Genomic DNA, 22,420 nt, shown 5'->3' with positions numbered 1-22,420 from the left:
GCTATTAATTGTTTATGTTATCATCCCATATGTTACGAATATGCTAAGCGGTTGGGTCCAACCATTATCACTAACGTAAGATAATAATTGTTATTTGATGACTAGAGTTTATTATATAAATCTATGAATATATAAAAGATCAAACCAGGTCATATTACCCGGATAACATTTTATTATATCCGGTTTGAGTTTAAATTGGCAATCTGCACCATCTTCGTGAGATAATATTGAACCAGTTTTGGTTTTAAAAAAGTAATTTTCAGAAAGCATTGGCCCGAGGAAATGGAAGTGGCGTCGAATTTGCATCACAAAACGTTGTCGAGGAAAGAAGGAGTGCAGATAGAATTTTTAAGTTTAAAATTTTTTAAATTTATATCACATAAAAATGTCTTGATTTCAGCTGGAACTTTTGCAAGAAAAATTTATTTAATAAAGGAAATTAAATTTTATATCAATTTATTTCTCTCAATTTTGATATATTTTGAATACATAGACAAAATTGTTCGACTTTATGGTCTATAAATAGTATAAGCTATGTTTAAAGCTCATTGCTACATTATCCGAAATGCCATTAATTTATTTTACAATGCTATAAAACATCAAACTTAAAACTCCATGGTAAGTAATTATTAGGAGATGAATAATAGAGACAGACTGAGACAGTGTTCAGATCATAGAAGAATTCATTGAGTACGTGACAGGGAAGTGCCTTGTACCACTGACCGGATAGCAGCTTGCGGTGTTCCGGTTAGCAGTGAAATGACGGCCACATGAAGATTACCACAGAACATAGAACGCTAAAACTAATGCTATAACAAGATTACCTACGCCCAGTGGCGTGGACAAGATTTTTAATTAGGGTAGGCACTATACTAAAAAAAAATACAAAATAGAAGATTCCTCCTCCAATACCAGTTCATAAAATTCTCAGGGTATGCATTGTATTTATGCATCTATGAAGTGCACGCTGCTGTCTACGCCTTAGGGTGACAGTTGCAAGGCAGAGCAAAGTAAGAAGTATGTCTAGCATATAGGCGACCGTTTTCCCCATTTTCTCCTTAAATTACTTGTTCCATCAAGTATTCTTACATAAAAATACACAAATTTGCGTGAAAAAAGATAGCTTCGCAAATGGAGGTTTTCCGAAAATCCTTTCAAAAGCTTTGGCCCATTACAGGTGCCAGTACTTTCAAAGAGGGAGCCGTTAGGAAACGCGGTATTTTATATTTTTTGGCTCAAAATTTGAAAACGAAAATGGAAATGGGAATTCACGGCTTGAATCCGCTGCGTTGAAAACATCGCTGCAATTGAAAACCGGATGTAACCGGATAAATGGATCGGGCGATGCAGAGCCAAAGCTTTTACCCGGGTATTAGCGAGTGTACACGCTCCTTAATAGTCCTTAATACCTGTTATGTAGAGATTACATTTCAACGGGTTAGGTAAGTACAGAAACCACCTCATGAGAAATTCTATAATTGAAATTGTGTCATATTATTACATCTTCTATAAGGGTCATTTTGGTTTAAATTCAGAATTATTAAACTGACAAATTAATTATTAAACGTAGAATTTGTTTGATAGCATTATTGGAAATTTCGTTCTTAAACTAGTTTATTAGAGTTTCTTTTGCAGTGCAATTCCATAGTCTTGATGAACTAGGGTTGCTAAAATAAACTTTGCTTAATTAGTTCTAATTTGTTACTCTTTTGTGGATATCTTAATAATTGAGTTCAGAGATAAAGGAAAAACTATATAGGAGGAATAGCTAATGTCATCACACTTTTTGATATAAGACTGTTTTCTTTAAACATTATTTAGAGATGAAAAGTTTAAAATACCTCAAAAATTGTTTTGTTGTTTCGTCAAGGCAAGGTTATGGCTTAGATTATACTTTTCAGCCAGTTCTTTACTTTAAAATGTACATGACGAAATACAAATTACACAATTCTTCAGGGTGCCTCAAGAATCTACTGAAAATTACTCAACACTCCCCCTAATTCGACGAATATAATGACACCTCGTATGTTGTAATCCGTTTAGAAGACGCACAAGTAAATACCTACACATAACCATTCTTACGATGAAATAATTACAGAAAACGGTCAAAACTCATGTGATGTAAAACACACGTGCTACGTTGAGTATGTATTGTTATTTATAAGCACGCCATGTTTATATTTTATTAATAAGACTAACACTCAAGATAGTTTAAATTCTAAAATAACCATTTTTACTGAGGGTTAAAAAAAACAAACGCGGAAAGTTCGGATACCCAGATATTTATTGCAATTCATTTTACAACGGTTTGAAAGTGACAACCCTAGTTGTATCATTGTACCAAATTCCAAATTGATTCGTAGCTTAGTCTGTATCGATTGTCTAGCCTGTCAGTGAACTATGGCGCAGACTTACGAGTGAGTGCTCACCAAGGTTACCTCAGGATGTTAAGGACTATTTACATCAAACGCGAATTATTCGTATGAATGGGTTTATGCTTGAATTCTTTACCATTTCATTTGCATTTCGCGATTTCTATTTGAAATATATTCTTGTTTCGGCTTTTTTAGACCCCTTTATTACGTTATATATCGGGTTTTAGTTTTTAAACTTGATTTTTTGTTGAATCAAAATTTTTAAAAATAAAAAAAAATAGTTTCAGAATGTAACGTCAAACGCAAGAAAAAAATAATTAAACGTTGAAAAACAAGGTCTGAAGTGTATCACAAGAATGATTGCCAAGACATATCTATTAGCCAGTCTAACTTACTTTGTTTAGTATTTTCTGACTCTATTCGGGACAGTATTATAACATAATACTGTCCTGAAGATACATAAATATGCATGGATAAATATCATACTAATCATCCTATAAAGTATTAGACTCCACCCTATGTAAGTACTAGACACCACTCATCCGTACAGCGTTCAACTGCGACGATATCGCCGCACTTCACATAAGTTAATGCTAGCTTGCTTAGTTGAGCGAAACGTGTAAACAACACTTAATTCATGTCACTTACAACGTTGTGTTCGCAAGAAAACAAACTTTAACGTATAATTTTTAGACTGAAAGCAGCTATATCTCAATCCCACCACCAAGGTCCAAAGTAGAGCCTCAATAGCTCAACGGTAAAATCGGTCTGACTCATCACCGAGGGGTGGTGGTTCCATCCCCGCCCTATTGGACTATTGTCGTACCCACTCCTGCAGTCTTTCCCGACTTGTTGCGAGGGGGGTGGGAATATTGGTCCTATTTGAAAGATATGGCAAATATTCTTTAAAAAAATAAGGTCCATTCATGCTTACCAATCTTTCAACATTTATTAAATCACGAAGGTCTGACTATGACAGGCTCTAAATACTGTACACCCAAGGATTTATTACGACAAAATTCATACAATTTCATTACCCCAATATTATAGCAATATTAAAATACATAGAAAGCATGCCGAAGGATGTTTTATGAGAAATATCTTTTTTCGTGGAAGGTATTAGAAGGTAAGGTATTTTCTTGTCACAAAGAAATGAGAAAATTTATTTTCCGACTTTTTCCTTTATCTACGAGGCTGGTTGACTCCGATCTCGGCTAATCATAATGCTACCTACACGGTGGGGGCCCGTCTAATCAAATTATAAAGAATTCATTTCGCCCACATGTTTGGAAATTGCTTCTTCAATCTGTAACTCAACATTTTCTTATTTAAATAGACCGTGACATTTTTTATGCGTATCAGAATAGAAAGAAAGAAAGAAAAGTTTATTTAGAATACACATCATACAAAGGAAAGTGAGAAAAAAAACAATAATTAAAATACATTGCAACTAGCATGATGTGATCCTAAAAGGGTGCTGATCTTCCGTGGAGCCATTAAGGTGAGGTTTGGACGGTATCGAGTCGTGCGGAGCGTCTCTAGACAAACATCAACAAATATAAAAAAGATACTGGAACGTAAATTAAATACAAATATATTACAAATAGAAAGGTGTAAAAAATAATTCCATAAGTAAATGATAACATAATAATTATGTAAATAAATATTATAATAAATTAAACAAAGGACCCAATCTTACATGTTTTGAATTAAAAGATAATGTTTTCTAAATTTGGTTTTAAAAGTGGTCTTGGATATTAAAGAATACGGTAAACAATAAACATATTATAGGTATCCATTAATATTTTATTTAACCTATGTTCATCTGTGGACGTCCATCTGTAATGATGATAAACAGATGAAAAAAAGTTAATTAATTTTTAACTTTCTTAAACACTTTCTCAATGATTGATCTGTCAATCAACGTAAAAATATATATTTTCTTCTGGGAAATCTGTTTGAAGCTCCCAAAGATAAAGCATTCACCAAGATTAACAAAACTTCTTGGCTTTAAGAAAAAAAACCGGCCACGCTCAGTGTAGGATTCCGTAGATTAATTTAGTACTTTGATCCTTTATGTAATGCAAAAATACCGATAATGATACCTCACACTATGGGATAGACGATAAAAAAATCTTCCTTATATTGCATATAAGGAAGGACCACAAAAAAATTTTCAAATTTTCTTTTTACCACTTTATTTAGCCAGTAGAGGGTGCGGACACTTGAGTTTAACAAAATTTTGCTCTTTAAAGCTTAATATTTTATAAACGGATCTTGAAATCAAAAAACATTGTTAGAAGGCTCATTGTATCTTTCAAAGACCTATCCAACAATACCCCATGCTATCATATAAACTAGTAAAAAAATTCATACCATACTAGATTTTATTCTACTACTTTGTTCACATTTTTATTTTTATTTTTTTTTGACAGACATAGCGAAACTATAAGGGTTCACTAATCACTTTTGGGTTCCTTGCGGACTACGGAACCCTAAAAGTGAGTGTCATAATAAATACAAAAGCTGTTCCTATTATGATAATTCAGTAGGTATATAAAACCGGCTTAACAAAATTTTCAGTTAAAATGCATATAAAATAACAATTTATAGGCTGTATATAAGGCTAGGTATTCATAACAGTAAATACTGAATTGCGTGTTCTCCAAAATACGTTACGGCTGTGTTGAAAGCGTCTATCTGTTATACAACGGGTATACAACGGGTATACAACGGGTATACTACGGTTATACAACGTTTATACGACTACGGGCTCGTGGAAGGAAATAACAAATAAAACTCGTAGCTCCCAGCTACACTGTTTCATTTTGTATGTCTGGGCCGCGTTTACACTGTGTCGTCGCGACGTAGTTTAACAATTTTATTAAAACTCAATACATTTTATATAGACAATCATATGCCGATATATCATGTAGGTTTAATTAAATAAAGTTTAAATATTTTTATAAAATATAGAAATAACATGATTTTATATTGTTTTTCTGTTTTTCACTAAGGTCTGTTAAACTTTCTCTTCTGAGATTAAATCTAATCTATTATATAAAAGTAGTGTAACCAATAATATTAAATATGATAAATGGTGACTCATTGTTTTTCTCCATAGGAGCACCAGGCATAGCGGAAAGATTTTTAAAAAGGTTAGGTTTTTAAAAAATCGCGACAGATCAACAGATCAGGCACATACAGATATATATATATATATATATATATATATATACACATAAGATTAAAAAAAGGGTTGATAAAATATGTTACCGAATCGATCAAATAAAAACGGCGAACGTTTTCAGCCGTTCGCGCGAAATATGAAAGCGTGGAGCAATCCAGTTATTCATCATATTATTCCCTTTTATCCTTTATACGTCTCTCCCCTTTCCCTCCCATTATTTTGTTGGTTCATTTTGTGCTGTCCGTTTTACAGTCCAAATTTCTTCTTTTCAATTTACTTGTTATTTGTGATATTTAAACTTCTGTGAACCCTTGTAAAAAATTACAAAATGTTCTTTTAGCAACAGGCAAGTGAGATCGTGGGCAAACGCGAACCTGGGCCTGTAGCTAAGTGGCACATTGATTCTCTTTCTACGATCGCAAACGCTTCGAAAATTCAAAAATGTATGGGAATGACATTTGCTATCGACAGTTCACGTGATCAAGTTGTCGATCTATCTTTCCCATAAGTTTTTCTAGTTTTCGAAGCGTTAGCGTTTGTAGAAAGAGAATCTTTGCTACTTGGCTAACAGGCCCTGTTTAACATGGAAAAATGTAGAGCTCTTTCCAAACCTTAATATGAAAATACATACCTATTTAGAAAACTCGTGTCGAATCTGGATGTCGCTTCATAGGGCATGAAAAAACACAGTTGTTTTAAAATTACAGTCATATTAAATTTATTTATATACTAGCGGACGCCCGCGAATCTTGCCCGCCCGCGAATTTCCACGTGAAACTTGGTTTTTCACAAATCCCGCGGGAACCATGGATTTTCCGAAATGAAATTCACGAAATGATAGAATTTCTTCTCAGCCGAAACTGCCTTCCAAACCGGTGGTAGATTCTTCACAAATAGTCAACTGACGTATCAAACTAAGCCTACTTGATATAAATGAATTTTGATTTTGGATAGGATGTACTGTGGTTAACCCGCCAACCCAAATAGGTACAGCGTGGTGGGTCTAAGGGAGGGAGGAAGGAAGGAGGGAGTGGGGATGGCTTGGCCCTGCGGCCCAAATAGGATGATAATGTAGTGGTTAACCCGTGAAAAGCGCTCTGAATTGGAGATATTCTCGGATTCAGGAAACGGAATTAGATTCTTGTTCAACCCTTGGTACAATTGGCACTACGGGTATTTCCGATTACAAATTCTCAGATCCCGGTTTGTGTAAGTGAAGTTAAAAAGAATTTTTAAAATCGGTTTATAAATGACAGAATTATCGCTGGACAACCGAACGTAGAACCTCCTCCATTTTGGAAGTCGGTTATAAAAAAAATTATAAATATTAAGATTTTTCTTATAAGAAAAATCCCAATAACTTACTTTTTTGTTTGCCTGACCTAGGATTAGAACACTGGACCTCAACCAACGTAGCTCAACCAACTAACCACGGGATCAATGAGGCACTGGAGACTCAGCAACGGGCTCGGAAGGAAGGTTCTGTTGAGAAGAGTCGACAATTTTAATAGTTTAGTAATACTAACTGTTGAATATATTGTCGTAGTATCATAAAAATAAGACAAGTTTGGACATAATTTAGAACGAGTATTTTAGTATTTTCATGAAATATCGTTGTTATTAGCAATGGATAATAGAGCCATTCCACGATTTGTATATTTCGGGATGAGCCCAATCCCATTGTTACATTTAATTTGCCGGATATAATCACAATGATAAAGTGGTCCGCGTCGAATTTATCCGGACATAAATCACCCGCCTTTGTGTCCGGATATCCGTATATACTTGGATAATAGGTAAACTTTTACAATTTAATAGCTTTTTATGCATGGTAATAAATATACCTATCTACCTACATGCTTATGGGATTTAAAATTTTGTATTTCTGTACCCTGGATAACAAGGTTGGTTTTGGTTACGAAATGAAATGAAACTGGAAATGAAACCTCGTCAGCGATTTTTGCAGAATAGATAAAGTTTATTCTTTATCTATTCTGCAAAATTTGCCAGCGATTCATATTTTTAAGTCCAAACCTCAAACCTTTTAGTTATGTGCAATTTATGAAATTAAATATCACGTGTCTCAAACGATGAAGGAAAAACATCGTGAGGAAACCTGTATACCTGAGAATTTTCTTAATTCTCTGCGTGTGTGAAGTCTGCCAATCTGTACTAAGGCCTAACCCTCTCATTCTGAGAGGAGACTCAACAGTGAGCCGAATATGGGCTAATCTTAAAATATCTACTCTTTGAAAGAAAAAATATTTTTAAAATTGGCTAATAAGTGGCAAAGTTGTGAGTTAACAAACATAAAATATAAACCTCCTCCTTTTTTAGAAGTCGTTAAAAATATTTAAAATCAAGTGTTAACTTTTACGGACAAAAACAAACAAGACGCACACGTTTCTTTATTATTCGTTTTTTTATCTATGTTAATGCGAGCAAAGTCACGGGAAAAAGCTAGTAATAGTCTCATAATATCATGTATGACGACAACTCCCAAGTGCGCTGTTGCCAGTAACGCCTGTAGCATAAGTGACAACAGAACATTGTCATGAGTTACTGCCGCTACAGCGAAGTTACCGCATACGCCCGCTCTGCGCTTTGTCTTGTATAAGGAAGATGCCTCATTGGTGCGTTGGCGTTGCGTCTTCGTAACGGATCAACGCATGATATGCCACACCGGTATTATGATGACGTACGACGTCTCAGTGCGGGAGAACGACACACGCTTCCAGTCAGTCTCACCAATCGAAAATCGAAACAAGTGAAACATTATCCGTTGTACCAATGGAGCTCCGTGTCGGCAACAGTTTGTCATCTATACAACAATAAAAGGTCAAATTCTGAACATTGAAGATAATTTAAAAATTTTAAAGAGGGCATTATAAAATTGGCACTGAAGCCAAAAATATTTTTTTGTGTCCGTCTGTTTATTTGTATTTTAATTAACCGGACATGAAACTGAAACTACTGCATGAATTTAACGTATCACGATTTGAAACCATAATACGTAAAAGGTATGCGAAACTTTTTGTCGCAAAAATCAAATCAGAAGAGGGTAAAACAGGGGTTGAAAGTTTGAATGGAAACTCCTTCATTTTTTAAATGACATACATTTTAATTCTACCTAAATTATTTTCTCAATTCTAGATAAAGAGGGCTCACGTTTTTTAATATAAATCGTTCATAATTTGAGTAATGGTTTTGTAAAATGATTAGTGAACATAAATAAAACATGCGAAAATATAAATAGAAGGAGGTGAAATCTTACATCGATTTCCACGCGGACGAAGTCGCAGGCGTTCGATAGTTTAAATTACATATAAGGAAAGAAAACGACGCAACGTCCACGCTGTGAGTTGCGACGTCGCAACGTAACGCTACGAGCTACTAGGGCATCGCTCTAAGCCGGATATTCTCAAAGGGTAATCCCGGACTATCACTGGCTCCTTGGAGCGTGTAATGAAATTTACTCTGAAATTAATTGCACGCTTTGCTAGAGCAAGCTATTGTTTTAAACTATACAATGTTAAATACAAAATTAACCAATCAAATTGATACCCAAGCGACATCAGTTATCATACTTTTGACTTCATTATTTACGTTATAATAGTTTTAACCATGGTTAATTAGCGGTCGTCAGTGACTTCGTCCGCCCTAAACCTCTTTAATCCGGTTCTATCGCAGAATACGTTCATAGCAGACGTCTACTGTAAAGTACCACTTTACCATAAATCTTTGCACGTCGAGGCATTTCGATAAGTACTCGAAAAGTATCAACGCATAGAGACATCGATGTAATACCTCATACCTTATTGTGTGAGGTGTCGCTAATAAAAGCGAGTAATTTACAGCCCGCCCGGCGCCATCTACTTTGTCATTGTGATAATACGCGGGAAACATTAAATGTCACCACATTACACTTTGCAAAACTTTAACAAAAGTATATTTGTTTACGAGTATGAACGATTCCTGATTTATCTTTATCTAAATTGGTATTAGCTAACTGGTCCGTGTGTCCTAGGTAAATATCCCTAATTTTCTACAATGACGGCCTCCGTGGTGAATTTACAAGACGAAGGTCCTGGGTTCGATCCCCGGCTGGACCGATTGAGGTTTTTCTTAATTGGTCCAGGTGTGGCTGGTGAGAGGCTTCGGCCGTGGATAGTTACCACCCTACCGACAAAAGCGATATATCGTTCCGTTACGATTTCGTGTAGAAATAGAAACCGAAAGGGGTGTGGATAATCTTAGATTGCATCAACACTTACCATAAGGTGAGATTGTAGTCAAGGGCTAACTTGTAAAGAATATAATGAAAAAAAAAAACAATTTCGAGCGGACTCGCTCAGCACGGTGCCCTGTCTGAAGTGGCGTTTTCAAACAAGAACTTTATCACTTGGATTCTCTGCAAAGATGAGTTACATTCTTTTTCTGTATAATCTCCCGCAGCGTATAGATTTGGTACTAAAACCTTTTCGGTAACCAGCGTATTCGGATTGGTAGGCTAGAAGTTGTCAAAACTATTCGAGCGAGAAGATTCGTGATAATTCTCGAGAACAACTTATTGACGTGACTCAACAGCGGGATGGGTCTGTATTTTTTCCCAATTACAATAAGGTTTTAAAAAAAATATGGACATAGCTTCATCATACGCGTATATAGCAGGTAGACCGGGTGGGCCGGGCCCACCCTAAAATGGTCCAGTGCCCACTCTAGAATTCTGGGCTACCGATTTAAAATTCTATGATGGACGCCAAAATACAAAATATACTAAGAAAAATCAATAAAATCAGTAGATAGAGTATTTTTGACGGCCTCCATGACGCAGTGGTATGCGCGGTGAATTTACAAAACGGAGGTCCTGGGTTCGATCCCCAGCTGGGCAGATTGAGAATTTCTTAATTGGTCCAGGTCTGGCTAGTGGGAGGCTTCGGCCGTGGCTAGTTACCACCCTACCGGCAAAGACGTACCGCCAAGCGATTGAATTTTCCGGTACGATGCCGTGTAGAAACCGAAAGGGGTGTGAATTTACATCCTCCTCCTAACAAGTTAGCCCGCTTCCATCTAAGACTACATCATCACTTACCATCAGGTGAGATGGTAAAAAAAAACCCCGTTTCAGAGGCCAGCATCCACAATCATTGTAAACGACATTTCTATAATGACTGTCAACTCTGTTCAACGGTATTTCAGAGGCTGGCCCCTTAAGGTGGGCCTGGGCCCACCCTAGGAAATAATCCTAGATACGCCAATGAGCTTCATTACGATTTTATAAGTGGATAACAGCAAATTCCAATTAATTAATAACTGATGTATCAAATTGATTCATTACCCTGATATAGGCATAGGATATTAATGGGCAAGCAAACTTGATGAGCCTCGTTATTTATCGTTATTATGTCGTTATTTATCGTTATTATATCCGGTGTATTAAACGCTGGGTATATTTATTGAGTCTTATTGATTTTTAGTTCGTATCTACAAACATGGGATGTATAAATAATGAAACATATAGTATAAGTTTGATGTGTGTGTGTAAAGGAATGTACCTTTCTGATTCTTCCTGACGCGATTTTTCTGATATGGAAATTATTTCTGACAATAAAATCGTTAGTATTTTTAAGTGTCGAAGATTTTCCTTAATTTAACTTTGATTTTAGTGGGATATCGTAAACAATTATAAACGCAGAACTCTGTCTGGTAATTTTGCACGCGTATCTCGCTGAAATACTCGTATTTATGACGAGTTTCATTGAAGGTACAAAGACGGATTGATTATTGGAAAAGGACGCAAACATAATGCTGGAATGGATAAAAGTTTGTTTAGACAATTCATCATGATTCTATAACTTACTTCTTGCTTTTGTTATTTAAAAATACCGAAATTATCCGTTTCAATGATTATTTTTTTTTTGTGTACCTACGAGTGTCTTTAGTGTTCCGATTATATAAATTAACTAGCTGACGCCGCGCGGTTTCACTCGCGTGGTTCCCGTTTCCGTAGGAATACGGAGATAATATATAGCTTATAGCCTTCCTCGATAAATGGGCTATCTAACACTAAAATAATTTTTCAAATCGGACCAGTAGTTATATTAGTATAGATCATTCTATCCCCGCCCATCCACCGGGTTAACCTTCATTGGAGTAGCGCTGTGCATCTAAACTATAAATCCTCTCCTATAAAGTAATAGTCAAACATAGCACTGCAGTGGGCCATTAATGATACCTTTGCTTCGACTGATAACTCCCGATAGTACATCAAATTCGTTATCAGTCCCCTGGCCAATAAATGACGTAAAGTAAAACAAAAGACGTTCAACGTCAAAAGCACCACAATGCCGAAGTAATCTCAATAATCCGTTATCTGCATGCGTAACCGTCAGAGGCATGAGTGAGGTCGGCACGGGCCGCTATCTGCCGCATCTCAGTTCGCAGGGGACTGATGGCCCACATGATCCGACCCCATATCATTTCCGTTCCGTGTAATAAACTCCGAAATACCTGCCCCGTATCCTAAAGTGAGGGTCAGATGAAAATATCTATGTACCCGTGTATTTAAAAGGCAATTTTCAGTTTTGAGCGGATATTACTAAAACACTTCCCTTGAAAAACGCTTATATGCATCATTTGGTAAATGTGGCTTTTGATTACGAGGTCTTGAGTTCGAGTCCTGTGTTGACCTGTAATATACTGAACTCTTATTTCTTCGAAGAAATTTTCGGAGAATATAATAACTATCTCAATGACACATTCTTCATACACAATTTCATTCTTTCTCACTTGTAAACTATTTTAAACTAGCAAACGTCCCGCGGTCTCACCCGCGCAGTTCCCTTTTCCATGATAATACGGGGATAAAATAGCCTTTGAAATTCACAAATAACGTAGCTTTCTATTGGTAAAAGAATTTTCAATATGAGTTCATGTGATACAGTGATTACACTCTACAAACATACAAACTTTACCTCTGTATTAGTATCCGATTAATAGACACAGTTGCCGAATATTATTAAATTGTTCGTTTCATTAAAATGTATTGACAAGCAATAAATCTATAATCTATACTAATACATAAAGCTGAAGAGTTTGTTTGTTTGATTGAACGCGCTAATCTCAAAAACTACTGATCCAATTTGAAAAATTGTTTTAATGTTAGATAGCCCATTTATCGAGGAAGGCTATAGGCTATATATTATCTCCGTTTTCCTATGGGAATCACGCGGGTTTAACCACGCAGCGACAGCTAGTTGCTCTACAAATTGGCCGTAAAATTTCAAAAACAAAGTACTTAAAAGCACAGGTAATATTGTCCAAAACGATCGTCGTTGCTTTTATGGCGCCAGTCGAAAATAAAAACAAAGCTTCGTTACACTGTTAGAACGTAGCAGCTTGTTAAAAGCTATAAAACAAAATGGAAGCGCACGATAATTCATTTTTCCGCTTTTCCTCTAAAAACAACGGACTTTTATGTACAAAAAGAACGAGTAACGTGGACTCGTATGAGTAATTTAAATTAAATGAAAATACGCTTCGTGCACAGTTTTCAGTGGAAAAACGTGAAAAATAGGAAAAATAAACACGACTACCAATCACGTGACACTGTTTTTCTTTCTTTTAAGATATTTGCAGTTAAATTCTCAGCCTGGAATTGGGAAGTTCATGGTCTAACTCCGTGCTCCGTGCCGGATGACATATTTACATAGAATCTCAATTCAACTAGCAATACGTCAAAGATAGTGAATAAGCCTGCTCATTATAATTAGTGAGGGATCAACCAACACTGGTTGGTTGTTATTTATTTAAAATATAAAAGATTTTTAATATTGATAGGATCACTATAAGACGTTGTTAGGTTAGCTAATTACGTAATAACTTAAAACAGAATACAGAAGTAATCGACTTGCTATTACATGGATCTCGCAACTTTTTACGGTAGAATAACTGATTGCGAGAATTGTGTGATATTATAATTCTAATTCTAGCATTGCTCCAACAAGTATTATTGTATTCGAAAGGGGTGTCAGTAAAATCTTTGCCTCAGACTGATTTTGAGCAAATCATTGTAGTTTTTATTGTTTGTTTTCCAAAGCGTTGCTCTATGTAAGATTGCTTAATAGAATAAAAACAATAAAAAAACAACCAATAAGCTAAAAGCTATCGGCGACAAACTGAGCAAACAGAATCTTTAGCCGCTTCTAACAAGACTAGCGAACCCAATCAAGCTTCGCTTTGACAGTTACGCAAGCAACCAATAAAACAATAAAATATAAATAATTCTTTGTGAAACTTGGCATGGAAGAGAAAAAAGATATTTGAATTTTGAGTAGGTACAATACAATATCAAATGGTATTACAATTTAAATGGAAGTTAAAATGAACTTTAGTACTTTTACCCGAAATATGTAAAAAGTTCTGAATAAAGAATTCAGCGATATTTAATACTCGTATCCATTCAATTTAGCGTAGCGTGGCTCGGCACATAAAGCCATTACGTCGGCCATTTTTTCCTCGGAATCGAATTTGCGACCCGCGGGAGGGCATCCATCATCGGTTTGCGGGATAAAGCGAACAACAACGCGATTTAATTAACCACAAAGCGACCGAATTTTCCAAACAGCCCTGTCGTTTGTATGAAGAGTTTGCATGGAAACAATATAAGGCTTTTGTGGGGAAACTCTTTTACATTCGTGTTTCGTTCCACATTCATTTGTGGTATGATACTGATGAATACACACAAATATAAACAAAACGGAACTTTTATGTAAAAATATATTATGTTTTTTTTTAATATTTCCTCTTTGTAAGAATACTTGAAAAAATTTTTTTTTGTTATTTTTATTTGGATTTGGCGGATTTAGTGGATAACAATTTTTAACTCTCTCTGATCTAACGAGGAAGTTACAATGAAGCAGGAAAATGCCCTCTTTGAATGTGAACGTCAATGTTATCGGATTAATATCAAATCTCTTGAAAAACTATCGGTTTTTTTTATATTCTTTACAAATTAGCTCTGGACTACAATCTCCTGATGGTAAGTGATATAAGATGATGATGATGATATAAGATGGAAGCGGGCTAACTTGTTAGGAGGAGGATGAAAATCCACACTCCTTTCGGTTTCTACACGACATCGTACCGGAACGCTAAATCGCTTGGCGGTACGTCTTTGTCGGTAGGGTGGTAACTAGCCACGGCCGAAGCCTCCCACCAGCCAAGTTTGACACAGATAATGTAATGAATTTAATGGCAAACGGATCCGAGCAAGTTGCGCAAATGCACCTTTAACCAGTAATTTAGCTGTATTAGCCAATGTAGATTTTTCTGAAAATTGGCCTCCTGAGATCTCCATAAATGTTCTAATTTGTGGCCTTTCAGCTTTGTATCGTTTGAATTTTTTGGACCTGAGTTTCATGATTTTTTTAACCTGAGTTTTCATGACGACTGGATCCTTTGCGTTAAAATAAATTGCAAAAAAGCTGAATAAACAATCCATATACATGTCAAACTGAACAAATTACGCTAAACGGCAAGTTAGCACGCAGTTTAATTAGGCAGCAAGAAATTACCAAAAATTCTCCTTGTAAGAGGAGTTCTTGCAGGAAATTAATAGTAAAAAACCCAAATTCACACGGACTAAGTCGCGCTCCAGCTAGTTCAATGTAAATAATGAACCATTCCCCAAAACCGAACTAAGCCCAAACTGTAATACCGTAAACTGATGCTGAACATCCAACAATCGCGAGAGATTAAAATCAACTCAAACTAACCGAATTCGACTAAAGCCATTACAACTAAAACTGATTAAAACTTATAATCTGCGGCATCATAGCTGCCCCTTGTGACGTGGTACTGCGTTGAATATTATATTTATTCATTCATATAAAATGAAAAAAATCATAAAATTTTATACATAAATAAATACATCACTATGGGAGATTCGTCATACACTGTCTGCAGTCATATTGTATGGTGTGCTTCTTGCATGTTCTGGGAAATATTACTCTATTATACAGCAGACAGGACATCTCCTACCAGATGAGAATCCGGGTGGGGATCCTCGGGGTTTAATCTCCTTGCTCGGGTAAGGCGTGAGGATCTTGCTTCCCCGGTAATGTTCTTCCAGCCCTTTTCGGTACTGAAGTCTTGTAGCTAATGGCACAGAATACATATCTACAAGTAGGTACGTGGGAGCCGTGAAAGCCCAGTGGATATGACCTCTGCCTCCAATTCCGGAGGGTGTGGGTTCGAATCCGGTCCGGGGCATGCACCTCCAACTTTTCAGTTGTGTGCATTTTAAGAAATTAAATATCACGTGTCTCAAACGGTAAAGGAAAACATCGTGAGGAAACCTGCATACCAGAGAATTTCTTAATTCTCTGCGTGTGTGAAGTCTGCCAATCCGCATTGGGCCAGCGTAGTGGACTATTGGCCTAACCCCTCTCATTCGGAGAAGAGACTCGAGCTCAGCAGTGAGCCGTATATGGGTTGATAATGTAAGTACGTATGGGTCGTCTTGAAATGTCAGTCCAGGGGCCATGTCGCGGGGCACGTGTTACAGGCAAGCCAGTGTTTACACTTAATATCAGGTGGACACTCTTCTCGTCCGTCAATTATAAAAAAATGCTGAAAGACGTCCGCGTAAAATTTAGTTTTAACAAAACGTCTTTTGTGTTTTATCTAGGGTATCTATCTCCTTCCAAAGAGCCATGTAATAAATATTTTTTTCACTACTCTTGCTCAAAAACACTGTCATATTACCACTCTACAGCGGGGTTAAACAAGCATATTAGCCTCTAGGGGCTAAAGTAAATTTGTTTTTTTAATTCTTGTCTGTTACGAGTACTAGCTAAGTACTAGCCTACTATAAAACGGAGGAGGTTTTATTCGAAAATAGAATCATTATAGGTAAGGCACTGATTGTTTTGAAAAATAAATAAAAAACTTTAAATTGGAATGAAATGCAGCGTTCTTGTCTGTGGAATGCGTTTATTTTTTTATTGAGTTGCGAATAGAACGAGATTTGAAGACATGGGACATCCTTTACGGTGTAATACCTTTGCCTCTTTCTCATGTGAAAAAAATAAAATTAAAAAGCGAGAATTTAAAAAACAATTGGCGTGAATAATACAAACTTGATTTTTTTCAGAAATTTATTGTCAATTTGTGACTGTAACTTACATATTTTTCAACAATAATTGTTATTATTGTCTTCATCTAGTGAGAATGGTGATCCTAATTTGGAGATGGATGCAATTTTCAATCTGTTACCATCAAAGTCGAGACGCATTTACTTAAATAGGAAAAATTTTATAAGTGGAGAAAACAACAACGAATGGGTTCACTTACGAAAGGAGTTTTTTAAACTGTTATCTCCCACGTTTATCTTACATATATACTTAATTATTCATCTTCACAGTAGTCGGAAATTATGTTACTGTGTAAAAGCATCTCACTTAATATCCAAAATTGTAGACTTTGTACATTTAATTTTCAATTAAAATAAATAATTGAATATTGTACTAAACTATTTTATTTTCTCGCAATCGTAGTGAAAAGCAGAGTGTAACACGTGGGGCTAAACCCATTATAAACTCGGTTTCTATTTAGGCGGCCCTCGCCTTCGTCTCGGGCTCTAAAAATACCTCGTATATAATGGGTCTTTTTAGCCCCTTGTATAACAATCTACTATTGCGTTTGTAATATCAGTTGAATACGAACAAATATCAGGGTGATATTATTAAAATAACTAACTTGAAAAAAACATAAAGTACATTATTTACCCTTTGTTAAAGGTACATGTTTAAGAAATTAAATATCACGCGTCTCAAACGGTGAAGGAAAAAAATCGTGAGGAAACCTGCTTACCAGAGAATTTTCTTAATTCTCTGCGTGTGTGAAGTCTGCTAATCCGCATTGGGCCAGCGTGGTGGACTATTGGCCTATTCCATATCATTCTGAGACGAGACTCGAGCTCAGCAGTGAGCCGAATATGGGTTGATAATGATGATGATAGGTACATGTTATAATTCCAACAAAACGTGGTTATTTTAATAAAAACACGAACATGGCTGCCCAAACGAACGCACCACTCGCTAGCTTAGAGCTGGAGCTCTCGTAATTGTGTTCATTAATTTGGGCAGCTTTTAGTTAAGCTGACCTTTGCAAGGTTAATATATTAAGGCATTAGTTTACTTGTTTATTGTTGTTTTTGTTCGGGAGATTTATATTGTTAACCGGTGTGCTAAAAGTGGGTGTTTTTCAACCGCCTGTGTACGAAACCTTAGGCTTAACAAGGTGAGCGGAATTTCAATATTCAGGTTTTATTATATTCGTCTTGTGGAAATAAAAATGCGCCAATGCGTCGAGTCAACTGAACATAAGGCATATGGCTGTCACAAATCTGCTGCCAGGCTGTGCAGTGTAGAAATCCAGTAACACAGCTGAGCTAAAGTGTGCACACACTTTAGCGTTTTGCAACGTCAGAGATACATTATGTTGCTAGGACCTATTCATATGATAGAGATTTTTTGTAGAAATCTGACGTTTTCTAGATAGTTTTAGAATTCTAGAAATATTCTTCAATACCTTAATCGTATATCCGATAAGCTAATCCGAAAATATCGGCGTTATTGTTGACCAAATTTCTGAGAAGAAAGTCGATAAAACTAGAAGCAGTTACATTATATAAATACTACGGAACCCTAAAAAAACAGGTTTATTAAACATAGAGTTATAAATAAACGCTACACCAAGAAATGCTCATCTGTTAATCCATAATCGCTGGGAAAATGATAGCTAGTGTTACTAAGGAAATGTTTTTCTAGTAGTATAAAATAACTAGCAAACACCCGCGACTTCGTCCACGAATTTAGTTTTTCACAAATCCCTCGCGAAACATGGATTTTTCCGGGATAAAATGTAGTTTATGTGTTAATCCAAGCTATAATATATCTTAATACTAAGTTTCATTAAGTTAGTTTAAATTAGGATTATACATAGTCTATTTAAATTTTTCATACACCAAATTATTATGGTAGAGAGTATCAGGGTCTTATTATATTTAAGTAATCTTTGTAAACCTGCTTTCTGATGAATAAATAAATTATTATTATTATTATTATTATTATTATTATTCAGCTAATTCGGTTCAGTAGTTGAGGCGTGAAAGAGTACCAAACATATCATATCATCAAAATCATCAGTTTTCGCAAATCTCGGGAAACCATGGATTTTTTCGGGATAAAAAGTAGCCTATGTGTTAATCTAGAGTAAAATCTATTTCCATTCCAAATTTCAGCTAAACCGCTTCAGTAGTAGCGGCGTTATAGAGTAACAAACATCCAAACATCCATACAAACTTTCGCGTTTATAATATTAGTAGGATATAATAAAGCTAAACCAAGAAACGTCTCATCTATCAATCGACTACCAATCAGTGGATGGGAAAACGATAGCTAACACTACTTAGATACTGTTTTTACTGGCAACACTGGATGGTGTCAGTTTCTCCGCTGCGGAAGAGTCGCAGTCGCTTCCGCCGCGGCCAACCACCTTTTGCGGAAAGAGCTCGCCACGCACGCTCACTTCTGTGTGGCGGGCTATTTACATGGCATTAGCATATCTATACATATCATAAACATCGCCATTTATTTGAACTTGGTTTAGTTCACAAGCATTTCAATCATGTGTAATCAAACTATCTTGTTAAAATTAATTTTACACCTTTTTGGGCTCTTGGCACCCGGAAATCATTGGTTCAACAGATTCTACTGAGACTAGCGAGCAAGTTAATTATTCACCAATTCACATAATCGGCTCTCTGTTGAGCACAAGTCTCCTCTCAGAATGAGAGGAGTTAGGATTTAGTATCCACGCTGGCCAAATGCGGATTGGAAGACTTTACACGCGTAGAGAATTAAGATAATTCTCAGGTATGCAGATTTCCTCTCAATTATTTCCCTTCACCTTGTGTTTCCTATATTTAATTTCAAATAGAACTCCTTTATATCTTCTTACTAGCTGACGCCGCGCGGTTTCACCCGCGTGGTTCCCATTCCCGTAGGAATACGGGGATACTATATAGCCTATAGCCTTCCTCGATAAATGGGCTATCTAAAACTGAAATATTTTTTTTAATCGGACCAGTAGTTCCTGAGATTAGCGCGTTCAATCAAACAAACAAACAAACTCTTCAGTTTTATAATATTAGTATAGATTTTGAGTCATTTATTCCTAATATTTTTCATCAGTATTTTCTGATATTAGTTCGTTCAAACAAACAAACAAATAATCAAACTCTTCAGCTTTATGATATTAAGTATATGTTTTCTGTGGTATAAAATTAGAACAGAATATAGAACCTTACAATTTTGGAAGTCGGTTTAAAAGAAAACACTCAGACCTCCAAATATTCAACTTAAGTAGGTCGATAAAGACCAAAAAGAGACCAACATTATGGTAAAAAGCCTTTTCCTTCTCATATTATATTCAATGTGAAAATCGTAAAAACCACGTAAACCGTTTACTGCAGCCACCCTAGCAATAAAAGTAAATGTCGATGGCACTTTCATGTAATGTCTTTATTAAAAGTTCACAGCCTTTTTTTGTATTCAATGGTATGAAAATACAGCCTATACGAACACATCATTGGGAAATTATTGTAAAACCATTCGCAGTTTTATGTAGGTCAGCCTTTTTTTAACGGCCTGTAGTCAAGTGGCACGTCGATCTTTCTACAAACGCTAACGCTCCGAAAACTAAAAAAATATGAGAATGACATTAATTGCTATCGACAGGTCAAGAGATCAAGATCGGATCTGTCTTTCCCATACATTTTTTTAGTTTTCAAAGCGTCTGCGATCGTAGAAAGAGAATCGACGTGCCACTTGGCTACAGGAGCAGAACTTTCAGACGCCAACGTCCATCGGTTCTCACAATTCGAAGAGCCGATGGACGTTGCCCTGTCCAATGTTGCCCGATGTTTACCATAAAGGAATGCCTTATTTGGCCAGTGTGGAGTTATGTAACTTTATATTTATTTCCATTCACTACTCTGCTTCAATTGATCGTTGCGTTATGAAAAGTATACCATAACCTGTCCAGGAGTATGAAGAATAATTGTACCAAGTTGCGTTAAAATCCGTCCGTCCGTCCGTTTTGTTTCTATATCGAACATAGAGACAGACAAACAGGCAAACAAAAATTTTAGTGATTGCATTTTTGGCATCAGTATCGATCACTAATCGTTATTTTCGAACCCCTGACAGATATTTCGGAAACGTATATATTTCATGTACAGAATTGACCTCTGTACAGATTTATTATAAGTATAATTTCCGCCATTTTAGAAACTGCTAAATATTTTAAACTGTATACGCTTAAAATTAATAATATAGATTCCAGTTATTTTGGAAACTATTAAAATTGTAAACTTTTCATAGCTATATGTACTCAAAAATAAAAAATACGCATTCAAGCAATAACGCGCGTTGATTCATTGCGTATTTCCACCACTAAAGTAAAACATACGCATATAATACAAAGCGTACTTTTTCTTCTTTGTAAATGGTAGATAATAATTGTAATGGGAGAAAAACACAGGCTTACTTTCAATGATCATTAGTTAATTTATAACTTTTCCCCTCGCGGTTAAACTTTGTAAGACTCAATTATGTAGAGGAAGAGAATTCCTGTAATATGGAATATTCTAATCAAGTTACATAGTTGTGATTAATTTACAAAATACGTAAAAAAATACGTTAGAAGCTCACGAACTAAAATCGAAACTTGCAAACTAATTCAGAATCCATTCGGAACTCTTAGTCATGAGTTACTTCATGCTATCCAGGGTAAATAAAACTAGTCAGTCACTCAGTTTTAATATCGTGAAAAAAGTGGGACAAAAGAAAATATCGATTTCTGATATTTTCTTTCTTTTTTATTAAGTTTCCGATCTAGCCAAACTCAAATAATTACAGGATAAAATTGTGAAAATAATTAAATTTTAGTGATTTTAGTTAAATGAATTAAAAAAAAACGATTACGCTCTACACAAGATCTATTTTTATTTATTCCGCAATACCTAATATTATTTTATAATAATTATTATTTATACGCTAAATGTATTAAATACACAATTTAAATAATCAACAAACAAACAAGTAGATACTGTCAATCACAAAAGGGCTAATATAACTGAACAAAACATCAAAACAGAACCTAGAGAGTAATTGTTTTTGTTAACTTCACGACAGATATGAAATTGAATTTCAACTTACACTAAAACCATAAAATAACACAAACATACGTGTAAAATACACCACTCATCCAAATAAAACATATCAATACCTGACAAACGCCAAACGGTTTCAAGTCGTACGTCAAATTTTGCTCATAAATTATACAAATTGTGTCTATAATTTAATGTAGAATTATGTGTTTATGGTCGACTTACCCATCACCAGGTTGAGGGTGAGGAACGCGGCCAGGAGTCGATGGTATTTGGACATGGTGTCGGTACACGGGCACAGTTTCAGAGTGACATGGCGCGCGTCCGTCGCGGGCACGCTTCGCGGTCTGAATGAGAGGGCACCCCTCCATCTCCCACCCCCGGCGCCAACCCTTGGCTATAAAGGTGGGACACATATGGCCCAGCGATTTATAGAGATAGTGAGATGGAAAACCTTTATTTGTAACCTGCGCGGAACCTATACTTTTACGAAAAGGTTAGACCTGAATGAGGTAATCTATCAACGCATAGCCTAAACACCTGTCTGTCATTTTTATTAACCGACTTCCAAAAAGGAGGAGGTTCTACGTTCGACTGTATGTTTTTTTTTTTTTTTTT

At 35.8% G+C, this 22,420-nt stretch overlaps 1 protein-coding gene across 1 annotated transcript in view; it reads right to left on the bottom strand.

Annotated features, from left to right (window-relative positions):
• The window catches only part of LOC112053011 (uncharacterized), a 95,654-nt gene extending 73,475 nt beyond the window's left edge, over positions 1-22,179 (bottom strand). Inside the window, exon 1 of the mRNA XM_024092269.2 lies at positions 22,028-22,179. Within this exon, the coding sequence (XP_023948037.2) occupies positions 22,028-22,082 (55 nt within the window). The 5' untranslated portion in view covers positions 22,083-22,179. The remainder of the gene's footprint in view (positions 1-22,027) is intronic.
• Between the last annotated feature and the right edge of the window lie 241 nt (positions 22,180-22,420).

The sequence above is a fragment of the Bicyclus anynana genome, chromosome 2, assembly GCF_947172395.1.
Source record: "Bicyclus anynana chromosome 2, ilBicAnyn1.1, whole genome shotgun sequence".
NCBI classification, from domain to species: Eukaryota; Metazoa; Arthropoda; class Insecta; order Lepidoptera; family Nymphalidae; genus Bicyclus; species Bicyclus anynana.
The sequence above is the reverse complement of the archived record's forward strand: the minus strand, read 5'-3'. Positions and strand labels throughout refer to the sequence as shown.